We start from the raw sequence: 20,338 nt of genomic DNA, 5'->3' as shown, positions 1-20,338 counted from the left end.
CCTCAAGAACAATTCGTAGGGCAGACCATCGAGTCCTGGAGATTTGTTATAGCCAACCTGCTTCAATGCAGTAATGATCTCATGCTCCATAACCATCCCCTCGCAGCTAGCCGTTCAGGCCGCAGTAAGGCAGAGCGAGCCAGCTAAATAGCTGCCAAACTCCTGGCCGCGAAGTCTGGGTAGTTGGGTGAAGCGCTCCTCCAAATGTTGTCGAAAACCATTGCAAATCTCTCGTGCCGATACGAAAGTGTCCCCTTCCAGGTTTTTCACCTCCCGAATGTACCCATCCGAGCCGCATCTTAGGGCGACCCCACGCTCAGCAGCGTCAATGTTTACGGTTTCATTGGAGACTCTTTTTAACCTAGATCTAACTACTTGACCCGCATATCGCCTGCTAGCCAAGCGATCCAGGTCCCCCTTAACTAACGCTAGCTCTTGGGGATCCCCCTCACCGCCCGGGTCAGCCTATCCTCTAGGTGCCTTTTGGTCTGTGCCCTAGTTAACGCAAGGCGTTGGCAATATTGGACGCAAAAGTGTCTAATGGTAGCCTTAAGTCTAACCCACCAGCTACTCCCGGTAACCGCCCCAACTAACTCCCACTGAATTAGTGTTGTCAGCTGCTGCCGGAAGTCTTCCAATTCCAACAAGGAGGCATTCAACTTCCAGTAGCCAGTCAACCTAGGCCTATTACCTAACTTCAAACAGGCCATAACTAGTTTGTGGTCTGAATGACCTAGCCAGTGGAACGTGGGACAAGATAAGAAATCTGTCGCCTCTTCTAACTAACATCCTATCCAAGAAGGTACTTGGACAGGAGGCCATATGATTTTGCCATGTCCACATCTCCCTCCCTGGGTGATCCAGTGGAATCTGTCGAGAAGATCGCACGAGGCCGTCAGGTCAGACAGGCTGCTTTCATACCTTTCTGACCCTCTATCCCCCCAGATCTTATCTATTTTGGGGTCCAGGATGGCATTCCAGTCCCTCATTAACACTACCCGCTCTGGACCCAAAGAGAGAAACACCTCCACCCGCTGAAAAAAGGAAACCCTCTCGCTGCAGACATTAGGTGCATAAACTGCCACAATCCAGAACTCGCCACTTTTAACGGCAACATCGACCATGACCAACCTCCCACAAGCATCCGTGTGGACAATGGTAACCGTCGCAGACAGGGTGCGTCTCATTAGAACAGAAACCTCACAGCTACGGAGATTGCCATATGCTAAGTAGAAGTCAAAGTCGTTTACCAGCACACAGCAATCCCCGGCCCCAACACGTGGGTCTCCTCCAATGCAGCTACATCTACCTCAAGGGCCACGAGATCCCTCAGCACGTGAGCAGCCTTGCTTCGGGATCTCATGCCCCTCACATTAAAGCTAGGTTCAAGCCCGTGGCCATTATTCCCTAACTAGTAGTATTCGTCACAGATGGGTCTGAAATCTTCGGGAGTAAGTCCGTCAAAGGTCTGATCGAGACTGCCCGTGAGCAGGTCGGGCGTAAGCCATCCGTTTCATTCCAGGCCCCTGACGTCCAAGGGGAACGTCAATTTTAATGCCCTATAAAAGGACGGGTGAATGTAAATGGGGACCCTCCCTTCACATTTTTGGGCAATTTACCCAAGCGATGGGTGCTCCCCGTCAATTATACGCAATCCCTTGAAGGCAGTTTTTCCAGCCTCCAACATTCTCCAGAAGGTCTTTGCTCTCCCTCCCCTATTTGGTCTCACGAACGTAATGAGCTGTGGATCATCACTGAAGTTCCGTCAACTTTTGAGATGTTGACGAGCCTCCTCAGGAACTTCTTTTATCTTCCGTTGAGGTCGCTGGTCGTATTGTCTGCCGTCATTTCATAGAGGCGCTCCCCCGGCCAGAAAGGGAACTTTCTTGTTTTTTCCTCTCTGAGAGCCACCTCTTGCTTCTTCTCTGCCATCTCTGCTTCTATCGCTGGAGCTTCTGTAACTGGAGCTTCACCTTGCTCCTTTATCTCGGGGGTGTTGAATAGGGGAGGGGTGGGCTGAGCTTCCTCGTGGGGGATCTGGGTTGGAGGCTCAGTTTCTTTGTCTTAGTGTTCTTTCCGTTCCCTTTTTCCTGCTTGTTTGGTCTTGCCCCTCTCCTCCTCTCCTTCAGACTCGGAGGAGCTCACATGGAGCTTCTGCTTGGCCGTCACTGCCACTCCTCTCGGTGTTGCCTGGGGAGCTGGCCCTTCCTGTATTTTTGCCTTTTTTGAGGCAACCTGGCTCCAGGTGACGGCTTCGCGTTTTTCAGTTTCTTTTTTCTCCTCTATTTCCTCCGCTGGTTTCCTTGTCTCTTCTTCCTTCTCGGGCGCTTTCTTCTGGGGGCAGAATTTGTCTACATGCCTTGGTTTGTGGCAATGCCAGCAGTGCTGCCTTCTCCCCCTCGACTATCACCAGCATCTGCCAGCTCTCACATGTCAGCTGGGAAGGGATCTCATTGAATCCCTTCCTATCCACTCTTATAGGGATCTTGTAGTCGCCAGTTCGTATATTTCGGGGCCCATCACTGGCTGTACCCTCTCTACCTCACCAAACTGGGACATTGTTGCTCCCAGCCGGTCCCCATCTATGAAACACGGCACGTGCATCACTGTGACCGTAGTTCTCCTTTTCCATTAGTACTCTGGTTTCATCCTTGAGTTCTTCCATGTGAGGTCCCCTTTTGCTATTCTTTCTGCTTCCTCCTTTGTTGGCAAAAGGAGATCCCACATGGCATAACTGTGCTGGACTAGTACTGGGCGGGGACCTTCAATTCGCCCAGTACCTCCAACATCTTCTCTTTGGGGACCCCGGTGAGACCCCTTCCTTTTACTTCAATGGTTACCAGGGAAACCAATCTCAGCTGTATCTCCTCCAGTCTTCTTGGCAACACTTTTAGGGCGTTTCCCTCCACGTAGCCCTGGAATTTGTCATTGAAGAGGTCTCAATAGTATTCCGGGGTCTTTATCTGACTTTCCTTGAGGCCCCATGTTGTAGCAGTCTTTTTAGGTCCTTTGGGCATACCGGCTGCTGGCTGGCTGTCACTTCTCGGCTTTTGCCCCGGTGGTATTGGGGATGAGTCACTCGTTGTAAGGACTGGCCAATCGACTGCACTGACTGACGTCACTTCCATGGATCCCCCCACTCCCGAGGAGTACCCATTCACAACAATTACTTCAAGGGATTTCGTCTTCCTCAGTCCCGCTTCTGTCGGTTTATGGGGGTTTCAGATTGCGTCTGCATTGGTGGCGGTGTTGACACGGTTTCTTCCTCGTTGCGGACCCACCAATGTTTGACCGGTCTTCTTTTCTTTTTCCTTGTCCTTCTATAATCTTCCTCAATGCTCTTGGCGTCCGGAGTGGTTTCCAGCAGCTGTTTCCATGCCTCGACTATCTGCTCTTGGTTGTGGCCACTACTGTTGGCAGCGTCCTCCAGGGCGTCGCTCCTTCCATACTTGCAAATGAGAAGGGTTCCGCTGTTAGCTCTGGCGTTGCTTCCACCACAGCCACTCTCTCTGTACTGCCAGAATACTCACTCAAACCACTGGGGGTGGCGACCTCTGGGACCGTGACTGTACCCGCCTTAGGGGTGCCTTTTGGGGTGGTATCCCCTGAAACCGATCTCAACCTCGAACTGGGGTTGCCCTTTGGGGCGACAACGTCTGCGGCCATCACCCTACCAACCGCAACTGAACCCGGGGTGGCGATCCTCGAACACGCACGGACCGAACTCACGGATGGGGCGGCGACCCCGGTTACCCTTCTCGAACTGGGGGTGCCCTTCAGAACGGAACCCCCAAATCCATCACGATTGCTACACCAGGGGCGTCCCCCATGGTGAAGAGGCAGAGGCCTGCGCCTCTAAGTGTTGGCCCAGTGCCCTTTCCCAACCCGCCGATTTCTTAAACCAGGGTCCAGACACTGGACTATCTGCAAAGAATGGAAAACAACAATTAGTAAAAACAACAACAACCCAATTGGGTACAAGTAAACAAAAACAATGCTTAAGGGACCACTCACCCAAAGAAGGGGTCGGTCCCTATAGCCAAACAAGAAAAGCCCTTAAATGGCCAACGAGTGGTCAAGTGGGTACGACTGTTTCAAATTTGTAGCAAATTAGAAAAATGCCGGGAAAGAATTTACAACATGCGGTTAAACACGGTAGAAATGTTTCCGTTTAGTCTCTGAAACCAGTGGTATTCATACGACTAGTTGATTCCACTTAGTTCTGAAATATTAAAATAATGAGATTTATAGTAAATGATAAGTTTATTTAAAAATAAGTACAAATAGGAATTGGGTTTAATTGGAGTAGATTGTATTACTTAATATATACTTGTTTGAAGCCAATTATAAATGGTGATTGAAGTATTTATATAGCTATTAATTACAGGTTGAAAATAATAAGTTTTAGAGTTATCATCTAAATAATTAACAAAAAAAAACCAAAAAAACACGCATATAAATATATAATAGCTCACATTGAATTAGGCTTTATATTTCCTTTTTATGTGACGTGCCTACAAAGGGCAACACCAAGTGACTCGCAAAACAGCGTCATCATTAAACAAGGCAGTCATAGGGGTTGGTCAATCATTAACTCTTGTTTGATTGACATGTGTAGGTGGGCGACCTCCCATGCAATGAACATTGGCACAGGCTGTCTGGAAGAGACACTTTTCGGCTGTCATCAGACACTGGAAGGCGAGTGAAAAAATTGCTCATGTAGAAGAATGAAAGAGATGAAAAGATAAACTCTTCGCAGGCAGATAACATGGTTAAAACAGAACAACCATTAATGTAATTGTAAAGAGGGTGATTACCCAACTCGATGGTACAATTGGGAGTACTGAGAACACGAAATGTTATGGAGAGGCAAACGAAAATGAACTCGTGTCCCGGATGACGAAAATGGACAATCGAATCCCTGGGATCTATGATGTAAATCGGTCGTGGGTCAGACCAAAGCAAACGCCCGGGCTGGTCAAAATATGGATCATTGACGTCAAATGGTTTATGGGTTACCAGGTCGAGAAAGTCCATAAAAGTGAAATGGTAAACAAAGTCCAGACAGACGGAGATAGACAGACAGTGAGAGACATGCACAGACGACGGCTGTCACGTTCGCAACCCAACTCTACCACCACCTCCGCCGCCGCATTGAGTATATATGAATATTTCCTAAATAAACCAGTGTCTCGTATTCATTGATAAATGAATCAACTGTCATTTTAATCACTAGACGACTTCAAACAGACATATATGTAACAGAAAAAAGAGGGTGGGGGAGAGAGATGGAATAATATTTCCATCTGAATGGAATTAAAAGAATGAATTTGTTGCGACCTGAACTGATAAACGTGACTCGCCAGGAAGGCCATTGAACATTCAAGATCATCAGAGTTTTTATTTTGTTTTGAATCAAGAACTCCATTGGACTGATTTAATACTGTGCACTGGACTTAATCAAAGAGGCATAAAACCTCATACTGACAGTCAATGACTTCCTTAGTCGGAAGGATTTCTCATTGTCAAGTATAGATATAAATAGGAATCAACAACGTATGGGTCGATCATATTGTATAAATATGTTAATATCAAAATTTGATTAAGAAGCATTATTACAAGATTTTCTTTTGTTTTTAAAAGAGAGATTTCAGAGAGATATAGAACCAGGAGCAATGAGACACCAACCTGTTTTATTGGGTAATTCCACGTGGAGGACATTAGAGATGAATTTATTGAATCCTATCATTTTTTTTTTTTTTTTTTTCATCTTAGATCCCTGTGGCTGAGTTACGCAGTGATGGATATGTGAATTTTGTTTCATCTTTGGTTGTGGCTACTTTATGTATTCCAGAGGTATGTAATTTATAATATTAGCATATTTCCAGTGTTTGTTTGAATGCATTAAAGTTTGAGAATAAAAAGGTTTAAAGGCCAGTCAAGATCCTGATTTTATTTTTATAAATAAATACAGGATGGAACGATAAAATTTTCGCCCTAGAAAAGAAGACATGATTCCATTTCCATTTGATGAAAACTGGTTTTCTGTTTTTTGTTACAGACCATCTACTAGTTGGCCAGTTGTGTACAAATCCCAAGAGTGATAGGAGTCTTCTATCATGCCTGAAAGTGACACAATGTTCAACAAGCGAGATCGGAGATGTGCCGCTGTGCACCTCATATCCTCTATTAATCCGAGTTATGACAACAGGGCCATTGCCAGCAACTTAAAAATGTAAATCTGGATGGTTCAACGCTTGAGGGCACAGCTCAACAAATTTTCTGGCCACGGTTATGGTCTTTAGTGTGTTTTCAAGTGAAGGGCTACATCATGCAACCTTACATGTTTGAAGTCGGGTTGAAAGTCAACACCAAAGTGTACCTGGATATGCTGAAGAGTGTGTTGATCTCCTGGTACAATCAGGTGGCCACTTGTAGACCATGGGTGTGGCAGCAAGAATGTCTTTAAAAAAAGAAAACATTGAAATATCATAAGACTTACAATATTTCAATGTTTTTCTTTTTTTAAGGACATTCTTTAGTCCCCTTCCTTTTGAAAAAGAGATGAAATTCTCGAAATATTAAGATCTCTACCATCCTGGTTATATCAAACAGTAAGTTTGTATTTGCTGATTAGTATTGTGATTATCTTGAAAAATAAGTGGAATAAATGGATATATACAGTTAAAAAAAATAAATAACAAAAAAAATAAAACCTTCTTTTGTTTGCCCATTTTTGTTCATACATCACACCAATAAAATAGCCAGTTCCATGCATTGCTATAGCCTTCTTATACCCCTCCATATATATATATATATATATATATATATATATATATATATAGAGAGAGAGAGAGAGAGAGAGAGAGAGAGAGTGAGAGAGAGAAAGACACAGAGAGAGACAGAGAGACAGAGAGAATTAATGACAAAATGTTATATTCCAAAATTCATGATGTTGACCATCTTATAATTTATTCCTTTAATTCAGTTGACATACAATTCTTTACAGTATCTGTTTCATAGCGCAAAATCAATCACTTAATTATTATATCAATCAGTGAATCTATTATACCCTTAACTCATCAGAAGAAATAGTAACAATCAATCCGTCAAAAGGAAATGAAGTGTGATTTGATATGATTAAAACCCGAAAATTGGTAGAGGAGCTGCAAATACCTTTATATTTTTCCATTACGCCATATTGAATTTTAATCAAAGTCATTAAACCCAACTATTCATACTAACAATTTTAATTAATTTATGAATCTTCTACCAAAATGTTCTATTTAATAATTAGTAAATTTATTAATTCTAATTTGTGTATACATACTTATGAAAATAATATCAATAAATTATAAATTATTATACATGTTAGTAAACTAACTATGCTAAAAAAAAAAAAAAAAAAAACGATTGATCATTTCGGTTATCATAACTAATCAAATGATTTGAATTGGAAACTCTATATAAATCAATTCTGTTAGCTATTATAATCAAATTCATTAATCCTTACAATTTTGATTTTTAAAATCATACAATTCAAAAACTATACTTACGTTCTGTTAAGTTTAAAAATAATCTGAAAACTCTTTATATCGTAATTATAAATAATCATAAGGTAAAATTAAAAGCCAATGCGAGATTTTTTTTATAGAGTAAAATTAAATGAAAACAAAAGAAATAAATTTCTTTTTTTTTGTTGTTTGTTTTTTCTTTTTCACACAAATTTTAACTCTAAACAACAGTAATTTTTTTTTCTGTTGTATTCAATGGTGTTATAAATCTCAATATATTTCAGACTTATTAGTCCTTTTTCAAGAGAAGACAGCGGAAGAGTGTTCAAAATTGGAAAAACAGCCGCAGAGTTTGCCACGTGATACCGCGAAATATAGAACAAAAAATGACGTTAAGAGAACGTTAAAATAAATCAGTTGATGTTTGAAATACTTGTTGCGTTTGTGAATCAAGGGAGATGACTATTCAAGCAAGAGTTTTTTTATTTTTTATTATTATTTTAATTATTGTTTTTCTTATGTTTTAAACTTATATTATAAAAGTGGAGCTCAATTCCAGTCTATTGTTTAGTGTGGGAGTATTTTTTGAAATAATTAAAGATTCAAGGATACGAAGTTGACCTACGTTTCTTGAAGAAGCAAGAATGTTGATGTGAAAATCTGGTTCTGAATTAATGCAAGTGCGAATATGTTTATAGAACGACGAAGCAGTAGTGTTTAAGTGCTCTTTAATGCGGTGGTGAAGCAATCTGGTAGTGCTTCCGATGTAAGATGCACTGCATTTAGCGCATTGTTGGTCGTAAACAACGTGGTTCTTAAAGCATAAACCTGTGTGATATATTGGGCAATTAGAGAGTGAACAAGGGGAAGGTGTATGCGATGGATGTTTTCGGTTGAGCTGTTGTCTTAAAGTAGATCCAGTGTGGATGAGTTGAATGTTGAGTCCCTCGCTGCGGATGGCTTTTCGGATTGAAGATGAGATTTTGTCACTGAGAAAGGGTAGTTTTAGAAAACAATTGTTAGAGAAGGGTCGGGTGTTGCGTTTTTTCTTTTTAAGTGAGGATAGGATCGTATTAGGGTAGCCGTTTAGTGAGAGGGTCTGTAGGAAATTGTTAGTGTGTGTATGTTTGTCGGAGATGTTAGTGCATTTGTCTTGTATGCGTGAGATTTCGGCATGTGCGTAGTTTAGTTTGTCCTTGAGAGGTAGTGCAGATTTGAAATGTACGAAGAGGCGTTTGCTGGCGGGTTATAAATAATCAAATTTACTTAATTAAAGTTAGGCAGAATTACCTCCCTTGGGCCAAATCTAGCGAAATATTACCTTTACTTATATTTATTTTCACAACGCATAGATATCGATATTCAACTAATAAATCATTTTAATATAGTTTTAATGTCTTTCACTTAATATTATTTTAAAAAATTAAATCGATTCATATTATAAATTAATTCACTAATTTTTCCAATATAAATTGTTAGTATTAAAAATTATTTCAATCGATAATCATAAGTTATTAAGTTATACTTCATATCTGCTAATGTTGAATTATAAATTAATTAGTTACTTCCATTTACTTTAATTTTTAATTTATTTATTTATATATTTATTCATATTATTATCAATATCAGCACCATCATTATTATTTATATTGAAAGTAATATTTCAAAATTGTTCCTTATTAAAGTATAATAATGCCAAGAATTGTATAAGTCATCTGAATTAAAGGAATAAATTATAAGATGGTCAACATCATGAATATTTTGTCAATTATTCTCTATATTGCTCTGTAATTACAATGAGATTCTTAAATAAGGATTGATATATATTATAAGAAAATATATTTCTACAGAAATATAAGTATATGGGAGGGTGCTTGTGTGTGTGTATATATATATATATATATATATATATATATATATATATATATATATATATATATAAGAAACAAGGAAAATTGAATAAATTACAATATTTATTAATCCACCAAAAATTCAAACAAGAAATTTTTATCAAGAAAATCCTTAACTCAAGGATTTTCAATGGTAAGCACTTTCATCAGAGGATGAGCATTAAAAAAAATGCATCATAAATTTGAAAAAAAAATATTTATATAAGAAATGTGACCAAACCAATAAAGTGTCCTGTTTTGCACACATTCATATACTATAAAGATTTAATCTTCCTCTGAGATCATCAGATCTAAGCCTGTATTTAAGACTCTCTTTACGCGTCTATCGTATCATTCCTATCATATTTCTCTGCATACAACACGTGTCTTCAATCTTCACTGACCAGATTTCACCTCCATACATCATCACACTTCGTACACAAGAATGATAGACTCTTCCCTTGATCTGCTGATTCATAATGGTACGAATTCCATGAATTTACTCCATCCATTCTGAACTCTTGTTATCACACCAGCACCTGCTCTTCCCTGTGTTACAATGGTGTCACCAAGGTAAAAAAAAATGGCCTCACACATCCAAATATACTTTCAACACATTCGAGTTCTCATCAGCTTCCTTTGTCTTACACTTGTTGCACTCAAACCAATTTTTGTGACCATAACATCAACATCTTCCCTTTCCGCAAAGATCAAATGTTCCCCTGAATTTATCACATTCTCAAATGATTTGTACCAATGCAACTCATATCTTCAACTCCATTGGTCAACTCAAACTTGTTACTCTACGATTTTATACTTATTTTTTCTATTTTTATTTGCATATACATTTTGTTAAATTTTCAATATATTTTTGTTTAAAGCTATTTTTCATTCAACTTTCTAACTGGATGCATTCTTATTGTTATGACCTTTTTTATGTTATGACATTGTTTTATGTTTGACCTTGTTTTATGTTATGACTGTTTAATGTTATGTCTATTATCATAATAACAGAACGCTGTTAGTGTTATGACGTTGTTTAATATTATGTCTTTATCATAAAAAAACGTTATTACTGTAATGACATTGTTTAATATTATGTCTATTATCATAATAAAAAACGTTATTAGTGTTATGACTTTGCTTAATATTATGTCTATTGTAATAAAAAACGTTATTAGTGTTATTACTTTGTTTAATATTATATCTGTTATCATAATAAAAAAAAAAGCGTTATTAGTGTTATGATGTTGTTTAATATTATGTCTTTTATTATAATCAAAAAACCTTAATGACTTGGCTTAATATCATGTCTTTTATCATAATAACAAAAATGTATTAATGTCGTAACTTTGTTATATGTTATGTCTATTATCATAATAATAAAACGTTATTAGTGTTATGATATTGTTTAATATTATGGTTATTATCATAATAACGAAACGTTATTAGGGTTGACATTGTTTAATGTTATATCTTTTATCATCATAACAAAAATTTATTAATGTTATGACTTTGTTTTATGTTATGTCTATTATCATAATAACAAAACGGTATTAGTATTATGACATGTTTCATGTTATATCTTTGATCATAGCAACAAAATATTATTAGTATTATGACATGTTTCATGTTATATCTTTGATCATAGTAACAAAATATTATTAGTGTTACGGCCTATTTTAAATTTATGTTAATTATCATAGTAACACAATGTTATTAATGTTATGGTCTTGTTTTTTGTTGTAAACTTTTATTCATGTATCAAACATTGAAGTGACTCTTTAGAGAAGCATGTTTCAAACTCCTAGCTGAGCAAGACTTTTAAACTTATCTATAATAATTTTTTAAAATTCGTTTTTGTCATTCAGGTAATGTTGTGTTTTGATGCCAAGGTTTATCGTGGATGTCGAGCTGTCAAAGAGAATTGTGAGGCTTTTGCTGCTTTCGACTCCCCAAATATGTCACCATTAGTTAAGCTAGGGTTCCAAATTGAAGGTGAGTCACTGAAGGTGAATTGTTATAAAGTTAAAAGGTAAGCACTTGGCATAAATGGTTACAGAGACTTAAATTTGATGGATCAGGTTATGAAAGTGATTGAATCAAATAATTTAACTTCAAATAAAAAGATAAATAAGCATCAATGAAATACAATTTTATGCCTGGCCAAAGTATAACTGGTGCTATATTTATTCTGAGACAAATGCAAGAGAAGTACCTTGGTAATAAGATCAACCTGTATTTTGCTTTTGCGAACGTAGAAAAAGCATTTGACAGTGTGCCAAGTGATGTTTTCTGGATGGTATTGCCTAAACTTTGATAGTGATTAGTTAAGCATAAGATATAAGTGATTACAGATTACATCTTAAGGGCCATGAAAGTGATTGAGTTAAATAGTTGAGCTTCAAATAAGAAATTAGATAAACATCAATGAAATACAATTTTATGCCTGGGCAAAGTATAACTGGTGCTATATTTATTCTGAGACAAATGCAAGAGAAGTACCTTGGTAATAAGATCAACCTGTAGTTTGCTTTTGTGGATGTGGAAAAAGAGCTTGACAGCGTGCCAAGAGATATTTTCTGGTTGGTATTGCCGAAACTCGGACAGTGGTTAGTTCAGGTTGTTCAAACAATGTACAGAAATACTTTTCATTTGTGTTTTAGAAGAATAATCCAGGGATTTCTGTAATGTTGTTTTGAAGAAATTCTGTATTCTGATGATTTAGTACTTGTCTGTGAAACAATGGAAGGCCTAAAAGTGAATGTTATCAAGACCAAAGTGATGATCAGTGGTTGTCATGTTGGAAATCTCGCAGAAAGAGCGTAACCATGTTCTTGGTGTGAACGGTAGGTGGGGGCTTCACTTCCTTTCCCCGGATTTTGTATCTATTTATAGTGCGCACATGTGTGATAATTTTACTTTTTTATTTTTTTTATTTTTTTTGTTTTTGTTTTTTTTAGGTTAAACTTCTGTCTTCTATAGTAGAAAGAAAGGTGGTCCTAGCTCTGTTCTATATTCTTGCATAGGCTATTCGTTATCGAGTAGAGTTCAGTTCAGACCATAAAAACGGCTCGCATGGAACTAAAGTGTTAGAGACCATTTTTAGTACAATCTAAAAATAAGCTTAAACCAGGATTAGGGACAAACAAATTCAACTTGCCTCCTCCCTTGAGGCTCTCATTCACAAATATCCGTGGGCTTAGAACTAACTTAGCTGATGTTGAAGCATTTCTCTTAACAAATACCCCGGATATCTTAGCACTAAGTGAGACTAACCTACACTCCTCCATTCCCTCTAACCACTTTAACATGCCTGGATATCTCCCACTCTGCCGTAAGGACTCTGACAGACATATGCACGGACTTGGAGTTTACATTCGTAATACCCTTCCCTTGACTAGAGAAACAAACCTAGAAACAGATGATCAAGCCTTTATGTGCTTTAGACTAAACATGCAACACAATATTAGCTACTATTATTTTCTCTACCGCTCTCCCTCGACTCAGGACTGCTCCATAATAAACAAAGTATCTGACAGCATAGACACGGCACTGACCCTCGACACTAGCGCACAAATACATGTGTTTGGTGACTTTAATGTCCACCACAAAAACTGGCTTGGATTCTCTACTCACACAGATGCAGCGGGCAGCACAACCCATAGCTTCGCTATATCTCACTCCCTATCACAAATTGTTACGTTTCCAACCCGTTTCCCTGACCAGGAAGAACAACACGCATCACTTCTAGATCTGTTTTTGACCACAGTTCCCGATGACTGCATAACGAAGGCCCACAGCCCACTCGGGAACGCTGATCATGCAGTGATAATGGTTGAAATCGCCCTAAACTCTCGACCCAAAACTGAAGAGCCAGTGCTCAAAACAACGAGATATTATAATAAGGCTGACTGGGAAGCCATCAGGGAACTAATTAGAGATGCTCCATGGAAAAATATTTTCTCTCTCCCTGCTGAACAATGTGCAAACAAGACCACTGACTGGTTTAAAACTGCAATCGAAGCGCATGTTCCCATGCGGAAATTTTATAGTAAGCCTCACTCTCCCCAATGGTTTACGTCGACTTGTGCAACTGCCATTGCTCAAAAGCAGCATGCATACCGTAGGTTTAACCGACATAAGTCCAGTTCAAACAGACTGAAGTTTATAGAAGCTAGAAATAACGTTAAGAAAGAAATAGCGACAGCTAAGAGAGAATTTACGGAAACCACTAAAAAGCGCATTGAAGCACAAAAACTAGGAACTCAAGACTTCTGGAAAATCTACAACAGTGTAGTAAATAATGGGCAATCAACAATTCCCCCACTAACCAACAATCACGAGGTTGTCTCCTCAGCAACCGACAAGGCTAACATGCTTGCCAGTCGGTTTGCCTCAAACTCCACACTGGACCCTTCCAACCAGCCCCTACCTGACTTTCCTATGCGGACAGACGCCACACTAGACGATCTGAAAACCATCCCTGCTCAGGTGCATGCTATCATAAAAAACCTTGACACCTCAAAAGCATGTGGACCCGATCTTATCCCAGCTGTGCTATTAAAAAAGTGCTCAGCCGAAGTAGCTCCAGTTCTCTCCAAACTCTACAACAAATTCCTTAATGAAGCTTGCTTTCCGGGCTGTTGGAAAACTGCTTCTGTTGTACCAGTATTCAAGAATTCTGGCGAAAGGACAGACACATCAAATTATCGCCCCATTAGCCTCCTCCCTCTTTTTGCCAAAATATTTGAGACCATAATTAACCATGCTCTAGTCCATCATTTTACAGATGCTAAACTACTGACTGACAAACAATATGGATTTAGACAAGCCCGTTCCACAGCAGACATCCTAACTGTGATCTCTGAATGTATATACCATTCACTGGACAAAGCTGGGGAGGGCAGAGCGGTAGCTCTAGATATATCTAAGGCTTTTGACAGGGTATGGCATGAGGGTCTCCTCAGTAAAATCAGATCATACGGTATCACTGGTAGAATACTTAACATAATTAAATCCTTCTTAGATAAGAGAAAAATCCAGGTTGTCCTCGACGGTCGTACATCTAAACAATATGATATAAATGCGGGGGTGCCCCAGGGTTCTATCCTTGGACCTCTATTGTTCCTGATATTCATAAATGACCTCCCCGACAACATTGCCTCTGAGATGGGTGATGCTGATGACACTACACTCTATGGCAGGCACAACAGGAAGACGAATGAACACATTTCTAAAGAAATGGCAGAAACACTAGAGGAAGACCTCCAATCTGTAGTGGAATGGGGACAAAAGTGGTTGGTCGCGTTCAATTCTGCCAAGACTAAACTAGTTTCATTCAATAATTACAAGAAACCCTCTCTACCACCCATAGCAATTGCCAACGACTCTTTATCTGAGAGTCCATCTTTCAAACTCCTTGGCCTAACGTTCACAGGAAACATGACTTGGAACAATTACATTGAAGGCATTGCCAGGGCCGCTGCAAGAAAGGTGGGCTCTCTCTACCGTGCTAGAAAACTACTAACACCCGAAAGTATCCTGTACCTCTATAAGGCCACCATTCGCCCATGTATGGAGTATTGCTGCCACATCTGGGCTGGTGCATCTGCTACTAGTCTCTCGCTCCTTGACAAGGTTCAAAAGAGAGTCGCAAACCTGATAGGCCCTGAACTGGCATCTAAGCTTCAGCCTCTGTCCCATCGGCAAAATGTTGCATCCCTCTGCCTTTTCTACAAGTATTTTAGTGGCGAATGCTCTGACGAACTGCAATCACTTGTGCCCCCACGACGTGAGCACCCTCGACAAACCCGACAGGCTGCTAAATCCCACCCCCACACTATAGAGATCCCTAGATGTAAAAGATCTTTTTACTCCAATAGTTTCTTCCCCAGAACCGCTAGACTCTGGAATTCCATTCCAGGTCCCTGCTTCCCCAACAGTACTGACGTGCAGAAGTTCAAGTGTAACGTGAACCGACACCTTGTTGCCCAAATCCCTACATAGTACCCCAGTAGTTGTTGCCCCTGATAGTAGCCCCCTACACCAAAGTGGCAATTTGCCTTGTTTGGGGTGAAAATGTAATAAAAAAAAAAAAATTAAAAAAAAAAAATTCTCTTGCTCAGTTTATGAAAAGCGATTCAGGTTCAACTCAACTTTTGTTGTACTTGTAAGTATTGGGTACAATAAGAAGTGTAGTGCAATTACTGACAGTCTGATGATGACCAATTCGTATGCAAGAAATGTAAAACAATAAAGATGAATGAAAACTCAAATGTGGATATAATATATTTGGATGGTGAAATTATTGAGGTTTTTCAGAAGTTTTGTTTCCTTGGAGCACAAGGAGGAGCAGATGCTAGTGTGATTGCATGATATATGAGTGGATGGTGTGAGTTCAGAAAACATTTGCCAATACCAACCAGCAGAGCATTATCATTATCGACCAAGGCAAAAAGTCTCTTAAGCATCTGTATGTAGTGTGATGTTATATGGAAATGAAACCTGACCAGTGAGGGTTGAGGACAGGAGTTGCATGGAGAGAAATGAAACATTGAATATGTAATGTGAATAAGAAAGCCAGATCTGATGACCTTATGCAAAACAATAGTTTAGCCACATTTAAAGAATGAATGCGAGTTTTAGTCAGTAGATGTAGCACAATTGAGCTAGTATTATGTCGTTAGTCTACCCGAAAACATCGGAAACTATTTAAATAGTCGATTAGTATTATTAGTAAAAGTATATTGTTAGATAGAAATATTTTAAGGAGGTAAAAAATTATGTTAAGTTGAAATATTTACATTTAATAGTTGTCAGGAATGTTAATTTGATGATAATCTGACAGATGGAATTTAAGCTAACCATAATGTAAGCAAAAATATGTGACAAAATACCCAGCAAGGACTTTTAGGCTACATAGAGTGATGACGTAATAAAAATATAGATATTGAGATGTAGACATATTATATTTATATTATATATCATCTGTTTGAATTTCCCTCGCTATGTAAAAGTAGTAGAATCAGTTCAAAGGGGAAAGCCAAGGAAAACATGCAATGGAGTGATTGAGGGATAAATAAAGACCTGTCCAGAGATAGATTAGTTTTAAAATTTATTTCTAAAAGCCATATAATACATGTAAGCATGTAAAACGGGCATTAAATTGATGATGATGATGATGATGATGATGATGATGATGATGATGATGATGATGATGATGATTTAACAGTGTTTTAATAATAACTAGCTGTACGTACCCAGCGTTCTCCGGGATACCGTGAAGTTATTTAGTTTTTAATTTTTATTTGTTTGTACATTTTTTTTTAAATTGTAAAGAAAAAGAATTAAAATTTTAGTTATATGGGGAGACAACTCTTTTTATATTCTTCAATTAAATGATGAGTTATTCCCCTTGTTTATTCTCATTCAGAAGTGTCGTCGTCGTCGTTGTTGTTGTTGTTGTTGTTGTCGTCGTCGTCGTCGTCGTCGTCGTCGTCGTCGTCGTCGTCGTCGTCATTGTTGTTGTTGTTGTTGTTGTTTGCAAAGATCAAGAAAAGCTTGGGAGAGAAGATGAAAAAAACACTTCAAAAGCAAGGTTTTAAAGAAACTTTCATCCTTCGTCAACCTAGTAAAGGAGAATTTTTTAAAATGTACAAGGTGCCTTCAATAACTTTCTAGACATTTTCCTTGAGCTTGGAGAATAACCAAAGTCACCTGGAGCAAGGTCTAGACTATAGGGAGGGTGAGGAAATATCTTGATGTCCATTTTGATCAAATAGTCTGTGACAAGGATAGAGTTGTCCTTAGGCTTAGCGAATAATCAAAAGTCACAGGGAGTAAGGTCTGGACTATAGGGAGGGTGAGGAAATGTTTTGATGCCCATTTTGATCAAATAGAGTTGTTGGCTGGTGCATTCACACAAATCTTCCGTATCTTCAGTTCCTTGTGAATAATTGTATGTACAGTTCCCACGCTGGTAAAACTGTGCACTTACTATGTCCATAGATACATAACAGTCTTTATCCATGAAATTCTTTATTTGGCCAATCAACTCTGTTTCTGACTTCCTCCCACACCTCTCATCATCCTTCACAGACTCCCTGCCTTCCTTAAATCTCTTATACCATTCAAAAACTGATGCTCGATTCATGCAAGATGGTCCAAAAGCAGTTTGAAGCATTCCATACATTTCTGTGGCATTTTTTCAAAGTTTAAAACAGAATTTTATTGCATATCATTCTTCTAAAGTGTTCTTGAATTTTTTAAATTCACTATCTGTGACAATCAGGCTTTAGTAGTTTGTATTCCAATTCCTGCTGTAGCTGTTCATTTGAACCTGAAATTATAGCAATTGGTCAGTCATCTAATAAGATGTAAGCAATAACATACTGAATTTTCAAGAGTCCACGACAATTTACGACACCTGTACCAAAAAGTCTGGAAACTTATTGAAGGCACCTCATATGTAATTTTTAGTTTTGCTGAGAAAGGACTTGTTAATTGTAAAAAGAATATTTTTTTTTATTGTTGTGTACAACAATATTATTTTTCAAGGACTCTAATGTAAATTTTTTTATTTTTAGTTTTTGTGTTTTTATAATTATTATAATTAGTGTTACTTTGGTTAACTTTGTTAACCTTGCTTTGGAAAATAAAAGCCGCCAGATTTTACTTTTTTATGTTAATAAAACTGAATTGAATCACTACTAGACCTCTATTATTAGCTCATTTTTTTGCCTTTTATTATTTTTTCTTTTAATCTTTTTTTTTTTCACCTTTTGTTAACCAAAAGTCGGATTTAGTTAACAACCAGAAAATCCTGTCACCGGTTCTATGTTAGAAATAGGGGGGGGGGGGTATGTAGATATTTTGTTTTAAAAAGGGTAACATAAAGGTTGTCTTCTCCAGAGAATTTCATATATATATAATATGGATTTCATCAGAATAGGATGTATTTAAAGATTTAAAGGATGTTCAGACGCCAAAGCTCCATTAGGTTAGGAGGGTGCGTGAAGATTCGGAACCACTTCTATTTTCTTCTCTCCAAAAGTTTATAGATATGATTTAAATTTTATAAAAATAGGATATATTTGAAGTTTTAAGGGGGTCATGCATTCATAGCCCCCTTTAGGGTAGCACTTGGAAATTCAGGAACACTTCCATTGTCTTCCCTGGTAAATTTTACCTAAGTATACACCTGTTATGTATTTGCTGTGTCTGGTTGTTACAAAATGCTTTCCAGTCTACATAATTGTTAAATCTACATTTTTCACTGATCCAAGATATATACACTCTTGACAGTAAAACACATTACAGCTGATCTATAAAATAATATTTTGTTTTTATTTCACACTGATAATCAGCTTTGGATTTCAAGTTATAACTGGCGTTTTGACATTTCTGAAGGCACGTGAGGTGGGTGTGGATGTTGGTGGTGAAGAAATGCCAAGCTTGCTCTCTCTCTCTCTCTCTCCTTCTCTCTCTCTCTCTCTCTCTCTCTCTCTCTCTCTCTCTCTGACCGACTGCTTCACTTTCTCTTTGTGACAATTTATATAAACATTCTTTTCCCATTGGAATGTTTAATATTTCATGTTGTCTATTGTCTCAACCTTTCACATTATGGTTAAATTATTCATTCCAATAGACAATGGTGGAAAGTAACGCATTCCACACATGGAATTTATCACCTTTAGATTTTATCTACATTCTTAAAATTTGAAAACATAAGCATCCCACACGCTCATATAGGCAATTCCTACAGTTATATGCCAAGAAAATGGAGGGAGAAGATAACTAAATGCTAATGTTTTATGTTTGACATGAAATGAAATTGGAAGCTTAGGAAGATTTCTATTATTCCAGTAATCAGCAAAATAATTGGGTCATGAAAAAGAATTAAAAAAAGATATAATCTGACCAATATACCCGGTGAACCAAGTGCAAGAGAAATAGAAATAATTGCACTCAGCAGGGCGGTTAGAATCCTAAGAAGATCCTCCGGTTGGAGACTAAAATAACTGGTAAATATCTGGTGCCCAGTTGTAAGAAAATATTTTAAAAAGCAATAATAAATATATATATATATATATATATATATATATATATATATATATATATATATATATAAGATTTACACCAAATGCAACATGGCCGCCAATGTTATGATTTTAAGCTGACTTAATTCTTTCATCTGTATTTTAAGTCTGATCTGATTATTTGATAATTATTCTCAAAATGTACATCAATAAAAAGATAATATTTTTTGCTCTTTTGTAGTTAATACCATGGCTGTTCAAAGACCAAAGAAAATGGAGAAGTTTTTTATTGATACGAAAATCTGTCCAGACGTTGCCGTTCTTTATTTGGTACCTTCGATAACCCTTGCAACTGTTAAGTAACTCTTTTGATTTGGATCTTGGATATTATTCTCACAACTTTTCAGCTCATGTAACCTCCAACCTTCTTCAGCTGTATCTTGTTGAATTTGGGTTTTGCTGACTTTTATACTGGAGTTACTGTTCTGGGTGCGCATGTCTGGTTTTCACTTAAAAGGAAGTGACGTCACAGCTCGGGTGTGTGTGTGTGCATGAATGTGAGCCTGTGTATGAGGCTGTGCATATGCGTGCGTACGTGTGTGCGTGCGTACATGTGGGTGTGTATATGTGAGGGAAAACATGTTCGAACAAATCTTTCTGTCGAACTTGGGAATCTGTATAGAATTTCAAACAAAACTCTTTATTTAATCCATGGGGAGGGTATAGCTTGTTTTCGTTACATCCACCATGACAGGGTAGATACCTTAAGTAATTTATAATTGTACTCTTATCATCGCCCACACTGAGGATTGAAACTTCAACCTCCAAATAATACTAATTATAAATCCTCATCTCAAAAATTCTGACGTAAAAAATTGAATTTAGATAGTTTCAC

At 37.9% G+C, this 20,338-nt stretch overlaps 1 protein-coding gene across 3 annotated transcripts in view; it reads left to right on the top strand.

Annotated features, from left to right (window-relative positions):
- LOC145260605 (L-asparaginase 1-like) overlaps window positions 1-20,338 on the top strand; it is a 113,317-nt gene that overhangs the window by 49,569 nt on the left and 43,410 nt on the right. For all 3 annotated transcript variants that reach the window (XR_013864339.1, XM_080118901.1, XM_080118899.1), the window contains 3 exons: window positions 5,776-5,856; window positions 11,275-11,401; window positions 19,685-19,797. Coding sequence is in view for 2 of the 3 variants with exons in the window: in XM_080118901.1 (XP_079975027.1) it covers window positions 5,776-5,856; window positions 11,275-11,401; window positions 19,685-19,797 (321 nt within the window). In the remaining variant the exon portion in view is untranslated. The remainder of the gene's footprint in view (window positions 1-5,775; window positions 5,857-11,274; window positions 11,402-19,684; window positions 19,798-20,338) is intronic.

This window comes from Euprymna scolopes, chromosome 36 (genome assembly GCF_053919585.1).
Source record: "Euprymna scolopes isolate OS-2025 chromosome 36, ASM5391958v1, whole genome shotgun sequence".
Classification (NCBI taxonomy): Eukaryota; Metazoa; Mollusca; class Cephalopoda; order Sepiida; family Sepiolidae; genus Euprymna; species Euprymna scolopes.
This window is presented reverse-complemented; position numbering and strand designations above follow the sequence as displayed.